The 8,097-nt window shown below is 37.9% G+C and overlaps 1 protein-coding gene across 1 annotated transcript; it reads left to right on the top strand.

Moving 5' to 3' along the window:
• The first annotated feature begins 1,975 nt into the window (after window positions 1-1,975).
• On the top strand, window positions 1,976-2,938 carry LOC120104890 (protein PELPK1-like). Its single transcript, XM_039116807.1, has one exon. The coding sequence runs from the start codon at window positions 2,058-2,060 to the stop codon at window positions 2,649-2,651; it is 594 nt and encodes a 197-aa protein (XP_038972735.1). The 5' UTR covers window positions 1,976-2,057; the 3' UTR covers window positions 2,652-2,938.
• The last annotated feature ends 5,159 nt before the right edge of the window (window positions 2,939-8,097 follow it).

Here is an 8,097-nt window from a genome sequence, read left to right as displayed (position 1 = left end):
TATTCTTGGTTTATCTGCAAGCATGAATTTGGAAATTGGATAGCTTGATGTGAAGACTGCCTTCCTTCATGGTGACCTAGAGGAGGAAATTGACATGGAGCAGCCAGAAGGGTTCATAGTTAAAGGCAAAACGCATGCCATGTGCAGATTAAGGAAGAGTTTGTATGGGCTCAAGGAGGCACCTCGGTAGTGATATAAAAAGTTTGATTCATTTATGATGGACCATGGTTATAGTAAAATTGCTTCTGATCATTGTGTGTTTATGAAGAGATTCTCTGATTAAGATTTTTTTATTCTCTTGATCTATGTGGATGGCATGTTGATCGTTTGCCATAATGCTTAGAAGATTGAAAGTTTGAAAAAAGAGTTAAGCAAATTCTTTGCCATAGAAGACTTAGGTCGGCTAAACAAATTCTTGGCATGAGAATTACTCCTGATAGGAAGAATGGAAAGCTTTGGTTATTTTAAGAGAGATATATCGAAAAGGTTTTAAAAAGGTTCAACATGAGCAAGTCTAAACTAGTTTGCTCTCTACTTGTAGGTCACTTTAAGTTAAGTTCCAAGCAATGTCTTATAAGTCAAAAAGATAAAGAAAAAATAAAGAAGATTTCTTATACATCCGCAGTTGGTAGTTTGATGTACGCCATGGTTTGCACAAGACCGGATATTGCTCCTGCAATTGGTGTTATTAGTCAGTTTTTTCTAACTCTAGTAAGAATCATTGGGCAGTTGTCAAATAGATTCTCAGATATCTCAGAAGCACTTCTAGAGTCTGTTTATGTTTTGGTAAAACCTATGTTGGGTGGGTACATAGATACAGATATGGCTGGTGATTAGATTCTAGAAAATCGACATCAGAATACTTAATGACTTTTTCAGGGGGAGCAGTGTCATAACAATCTAAGCTACAAAAATATGTTGCTTTGTCTACTACGGAGACCGAGTACATTGCAGTTACAGAAGCTTGTAAAGAACTTTTGTAGATAAAAAATTTTCTATAAGAGTTGGGCCAAGAACAAGAAAACTATGTACATTATTGTGACAATCAAAGTGACATTCATCTCTTAGAGAATCCAGCATTTCATTCGAGATCCAAGCAAATTGATGCGAGATATCATTGAGGTTGGGATGCTTCGGAGATAAAGCATATTGACCCACATCATTTGAATAATTTTTTTAAAAAAAAGACTAAGAAAGAAACCACCGGCTTGGGTGAGGTTATTGCAAAAGCAAAGAAATCAGGAGTCTTGGGCTCTATGGAAAACAAAAGAGAGAGAGAGAGAGAGAGAGAGAGAGAGAGAGAGAGAGAGAGAGAGAAAAGGGGGAGAAATAGGGAAGAAGAAGAAGAGATAGAGAAAGTACTGCCTTGTCAGATGATCGGATGGTTGATTGAATCCAAATTTAGCTGAAATTTTAATATGTTGTTTCCAATACTGAGAGATACAGATTGAATGGTTTGGATTTTTGAGAAGCCTTCTCTATTAATTATTTCAAGCATCAACATTTGGTGAGATCTATTCTCTATTTTGTTGTATATTGTTGAAATTCAACTTATTGGTGATGAATGTTCTTGTAGTGGAAATGAAGATTAAATCTTGTTAATATTTGTGCAGACTCTAGTTGATCTAGAGAGGATCTATTGTAATTCTATTATTCTAAATAGTAAATTTTTTTGGCTGGATTAGATTCCGTAGTTTATTTCCTTCACATAGAAGAGTGTTCCGCTTTAAAAATTGTATTGTTTGTTGTTTCTGGATTATTTGATTATTTTTTCTGTTAATTGCTTGAGTAGATTGTAGAGATTATTATCACTTGGTGAGTGATATCTCGTTTAATTATACAAAGAATGAAAAGAAGTTTGTGCCATTATTTTTTCTTGATTGTGTTTTTCCTACACAAACCTACCCCTTAGCTTCGTCATGCCAACACCAACGAACTCCATCAACTCCCGCAGCTATAAATATCAAAGCATTGGTCCGTTCTCCTTATCACAGACTCGAGCCTCCTTTCACTCCTCTGATCTTTTAACAGCTTACCAAGGCCTTGGAGTTCTTACCATGGCTTCAAACACTTCCCTCTCCTCCTTGTCCATCTTCATTGCACTCTTGTTCCTTAGCAACTGCCAAGCCCGCCATCTGTTGGAAACTCCAGAGGTGGAGTCCCTGTCGCATCCGACCATCTCAACACTTCCTAAGCCCAAGCTCCCACTGCGGCCCAACGTTCCGACTCGACCCAAGCCTGAGCTGCCACCAGTGCCGGAAAAGCCCACCGTGCCTGAGCTGCCACCAGTGCCGGAAAATCCCCCCGTGCCTGAGCAGCCACCAGTGCCGGAAAATCCCCCCGTGCCTGAACAGCCACCAGTGCCGGAAAATCCCCCCGGGCCTGAGCTGCCACCAGTGCCGGAAAAGCCCCCCGGGCCTGAGCTGCCACCAGTGCCGGAAAAGCCCCCCGGGCCTGAGCTGCCACCAGTGCCGGAAAAGCCCCCCGGGCCTGAGCTGCCACCAGTGCCGGAAAAGCCCACCATGTCGAAGGTCGAGCTGCCGCCTCTGCCGGAAGTCCGGAAGGTCGAACTGCCTCCTAAGCGATCCATCCCAAGCATCCCAAAGGTAGAGCGGGCTCCCATGCCTTCTAAGCCCACCGTACGTCCCTGAATTCCCTTCCATTCCCAGCACTGTGTACTCTCCACCCCATCCATGATGGATACTTGAAGTCATGGCGGTGGCTATAGATCATAATTAGCTCTGGTTTTCACTGGATCAGTTGGTGGCTGGGACTTTGGAGTTCTCTTACGTTCATAAGTACTGTCTCTTTTCTGTTTTATCTCCTTGTATATATAGGAGCACGTACGCTTTGTACTTATTTCTATGCATCGCCTTCTGGAACATGTGTCCAGAGTACGTTATCTACTAATAAAATATCCTTTGGTTTGCTCTTTAAATTGAAGTCTTTTGATTTTTTTATTTTCTAATTATGAAAGCTAGTACCGGACGCCCAAGTAAGACGCTCTTTAGTTACGTCGGATTGTCTACATGTATATATATATAAGATTTGATCACGCAAAGATCAAATCTTATTATATTCCGCGTGTGAAAAAGGGTGTAGTGTTAAGGATGGTGTCAGCTGGTTTGGCTGGTAACATCAATGTGAGAGGGTCCTTGCTTTGAGGCATAACCATAGCACCAGGTCCTATCATAGCCCGCAGCCTAACATGGCTTATGAAACCAACAGCCTTAGGTGACATAAGTTTATGGCACCAACATAATCCATACCCTCATGTTATTCTTTTCCCAATTGTACCAGTAAAATATCGTATACACTGAGCTAGCCAAGGGTCAATTCATGAACCCAATTAGCAACAAGCTAGTAATTACGAGTAGAACTAACAACAACCTTGGCGAGCATAATCCTACCAGTAATTTCCTTTTCTAATGTTAATATGATCAATTAATCGTTCTAGGAGGCAATCGACGTATAGTTTAGCCTTATCACCATGCAACCACCGCACAAAGGTAGACGGAGAACCGGGACTTTACGCTATAATGTTTCCAAGTATAGGATGAAACCATCGATAAAATTTATAGTTATCTTTAACTTATTAATCTTTTAATTTGTGAAGATATCATAGAAATATTAATATTGTTGATAACATGCTAGTCCTCTATAGTAGTCCGAGTATAATTAATAATTATATCATTTACATAGACCAGATGGCAAATTTTCAAGATTAAGACAGGAGATAAGCTTCCCTAGCATATCATTTTTATCTGGCTATCCATTATTTCAGAAAATACATGGGCATACCAATTCATCAAATAGGGAAGATTTAGGGAAGAAAAAAGAGGGGCATTCTTCATTCTTCATTCGAAACTCATGAATGTCGGGTTGGAGGTTTCTGCCTTGTTACAATGGATATCCTTCTGTCTGTGTCCTTTCTATTATAATTTAAGCAGGTAACATTGCGATGCATTCAAGATAAAGAATAGTTTGAGTTATGCATCCTCATCCAATTTGTCCAACCTAATAGAAAATTCATTTATTCTTCCTAACTAAAGTGGGTTTTAACCCCTTTTTCATGCCAATCTTGAGTAGCATATAGTCATGGTACTAAATACAGTCTAGGGCATGCCCGCCATAACCTTATCATATAAGTACATTGCTGGCTAGGGGTCTAGAGGCAAAACTTCAAACCCCCTATCATACCCTAGAATCACAAATCTTAGACTTTGATGGTTCTAAGGATATTTAGGAGCTGGATCAAGGGGTCTTGGACCTTATCTTCCCATTTATATGCCCTAAAAATAAACGAAGGAAAAAAAGATCTACTCACAATCTAGCAAGGATGCAAAAACTAAACAAAAATAAGCAAGAGGAGAGGGACAAGCAAATTTATCATCAATAAGCAAGAACTTTTCATAAATCTAAAGCAAATTACATGTTAAAATTCACGATTACAATAATTAAATCAGAAAACAAAGAGAAAGAGAGGGAAAGAAGTTTCTTGGTGGCAAATCAACACAAATGCAGCATGTTTCTCCTCCTTGGAGGTGATCTCTTGGGTGATTTTTTCTAGCTTAAACCCTTGGTTGCTAAGGCTTTTTTGGATCTCTTATTGAGATGCTCCTTAGATTGGGGGAATTTAGATCTAAGAAAATTGAGGTAGATGAAGAGGGGGAGAAAGATGGGGGAGAGCTAAACCTAAGGGCCGGCTTCTAAGTTTGAGGGAACTCAAGAGCCAAGAACTCTTGGAAGGGGAGAGGGGGGAGTATCAAGAGAAAGATCCCGACTTTTTTTGAATTGGAGAAGGGTTGAGATGATGCTAAGTCATATATATGGATTGGCTAAAGGAGCGAGAGAAAAAGATCAAGAGCTTTGTTTAATGGTTTGAATGCTCACTTCTAGATTCAATAGCTAGGAGTGCTTCCATCCCTTTAACATTAGCAGAGAAAGTTATCTAGGGCTCAAAAAGATCTAATCTACTTGATATTTTCACCATTGTTTCATTTTTTTATAATTTTTAGAAGGATTTTTATGTTTTTTTGAGGTGATTTTAATTAGTGGGGTAGAGATATATGAAATTTTAATTGAAACACCAAGGCTATGTGGGAAAGCTATGTTTCAGTTTTAGGCCTAATTAAGTTTCAAAAATCATCAAATGTAGTTTCAAAATTGAACTGATATTGATCCAGTTGACTTGCATGAGTGGGAACCAATCAATTAAATTGGATATGGAGAAAGTTAATTGGACATGGAATAGAGGTAACATGCAATAGATGCGTAATTATGAGGGAGAATTGTTCTGGATTAGCTAACTGGGCTGGATAGGGTAATATTGGGTAGCCCATTCTACTTAGTTTGAGGAGGGAGAATTGTTCTGGATTAGTTAACTGGGCTAGATAGGGTAAAATTGGCTAGCCCATTCTACTTAATTTGGGGGAATTAACAATCAACTTGTTTAATTAAGTTCAGAATTGGTCAATTAAAGATGGAAACATGAGTGAATTAATCTAAAAATGGACTGAGACGGTAGGAATTAGAAAGGAATGGGTGAATCGGGATTAAAAATTGGAAGAAATGGGTTAATTAATAATGCAATTGGGTACAATTTGACACAAGTAAGAAAGCAATAGTTCAATTAGGGACATGATGAAGTAGGATCTGATCAATTTAGGGCTAATCAAAATAAAGAAAGAGAGTAGGATGAAGATCCGCCAAAATTATGGAGCTTTCGATTAAGGAACATGACTATCTATTCATCTTAGGTCATAAAACTTGGAAGGGGATGCTTGGAGGTGTCAACAATATCGTGTAATATTGGTTATATAAACCATTTGAAGTATTTCATTACGGAAAATCCTTTTTGCTCAAATGCAATTCCTGTCAAAAGCTCATTTTACAGAAATGAGGATTCATTCAGCCTAAAAATGTGCTGAGGGATAACTTACCAACATCAGATCATTTGAACTAGTTGAATATGTTTTTGAAAGTCCCATAGTAGCACCGATTTCTCGCATCCTCTCTCCCAAATAAGAATCGTGTATCCAAGTTTTCTCATCTTCTACAGCTTGCCTTTGGGGTTTTCTCAAGTCACTATGTATTCGCTGGGATGGAACAAAAAGATTTTAACGGAGAAGTTTGCCATATGTCCTCGCTCTGTATTTTTGTGGAAAATCCTCACTAAGTCTATTAACAGACAATGGGTTGTCAAAAGGAAAAAGTTGATATTGCATGTGGCCCTTCTTCCAAGTTCTATGCATGAACATACATAAAATCTCATGTACGTTCTTGGTTATATATTGTCCTCGGTCAAACTTGCACCCACTTATTGGCTGTTCAACTTTATCATTCAGATATTGGAAAGTGGAGTGCCAATTGGCCAATAGAAACCGTGATCTATGTTTTCATTGTGGGCATTCTTGCAGTGATATCAATTCCCACAGCTTTTTTGCTCTTTCAGTTGCACAAAAGAAGTCTACCACTAGGACAACAATTAATATATGGCGCCCTCAAGTTTTATTTCTTACTATCTAATTAGGAGAACCATACATTCAATGTTGCATAACTCGTTGCAGAAATATTTGTAAGCATTTTATGTGGCCCAATCTTATAGAGTAAAGAGTTCATACTTCATTTTCTCACGTATATTAAACTTCTCAATGCTTACTTCATTGTTGCTGGAGGATGGTTCACTAAGGCATGGTCTGATGATGATTATTTCTAAGAGCAATGAGAAACAGCTTTTCTTCCTAAATTTGTTTCCATTTTCCATGGATAACTATACAAGATTAGATACAACGATAATTAATATAATGAGCAGAGGACTCTTCTTGTGTCAAGTAACCTCAGAAGTAATAGCGTCGTGGTTATCTCTTCTTCAAAAAGTGAAAAGTAGTGGTTTCTCAGAAAACTGAAACGCTGCAATATTTTGACCTAAAGGCAGAAGAAAAGGAGCAAGTGCACGATCCACTGCTGCTCCAAGAGAATTTCTTGTTGGCTCGTGAGAAAAGGAGAAAGGAGACTATCTGAGAATGACTGCGGAGCTTCCGTAATGGAGTGAAATATAAGAGAAACGTTGAAGCATCTAGTTTTAAAAAATTCATCGAGATGAAATAATTATTTTAAATTAGAAGGTTAAATATAATACTATCAGGTACAACTCTATAGTTGTTTTGGATTATAACAAGCAATCTTATGTTTCTCCAATATGCATTTAAGATGATAGTTTAAATATGTTAGACCAGCCTAGTAATAGCAAGTGAGGCCAGCTTTAGATACAAAAGTAAGGCTGAGCTTATATATATGTTGCTTGCCAATGTATTAGATATATTTTGCTTGCTCATGACTTTCCTTTATTCCGCATAACCAGAAATAAAATCTTTCCACCAGTATAGCATTACAATCCTTATAATCTTTTCTGTAATGCTTCATTAGGTGTTCACTCGTGGTATTTTGATAGCATTGTACCATAAATAATTCCTTAAGTATTATAGAACTGGACCAGAAAATTAAAATATGGCCACATGGATTTATACATAATCTTCCAAAAGGAAAAGGATGTGGTGGTGCAAAAATCCAATATTTAATCAGTATCTATCAGCTTATTCTTGATAACTAAGACACCTATAGTTTATTTAATCTGGTTTGTTAGGCCTGTCCAATTGAATAGAGGGAGTAATCCTAGGTTTTGTCTTAAAAATCCAGAGAATGAATTAGGTGTCGGATGAGTACGGACTAGAAGTTTCTTAACAAAATATCCAATTAGGTGGGATTTTGAGAAAGATTGTTAGGCTTGAAGAAGCTTTCAGGTGCCTAATTAGATGGAATGGAATATTTGTGCTGCATGTCCTGAAAAGACTATTATTAAACAAAACGATGTTGGAATTTGAGAATACATGTACATGTTACAGTGACATGCAACAAACCAAACCATATTCTTTCTTTAATTTAGCAATATCTGTAAAGTTTCTTTTAACTTTTCCGTATTAGCTTTGTAAGTTAGTGTCATTTGGGCTCATCATCCATCACCTAGTGGGCTAATATTTATCTTTGACGCTAACGAGTGGCTTGCTCTAAGGAGAGGGGAAGTTATGTGTATTCCAC

This window comes from Phoenix dactylifera, chromosome 1, assembly GCF_009389715.1.
Source record: "Phoenix dactylifera cultivar Barhee BC4 chromosome 1, palm_55x_up_171113_PBpolish2nd_filt_p, whole genome shotgun sequence".
Lineage (NCBI taxonomy): Eukaryota > Viridiplantae > Streptophyta > Magnoliopsida > Arecales > Arecaceae > Phoenix > Phoenix dactylifera.
Note: the sequence above shows the minus strand (reverse complement) of the source record. Positions and strands in the feature narration are given on the sequence as shown.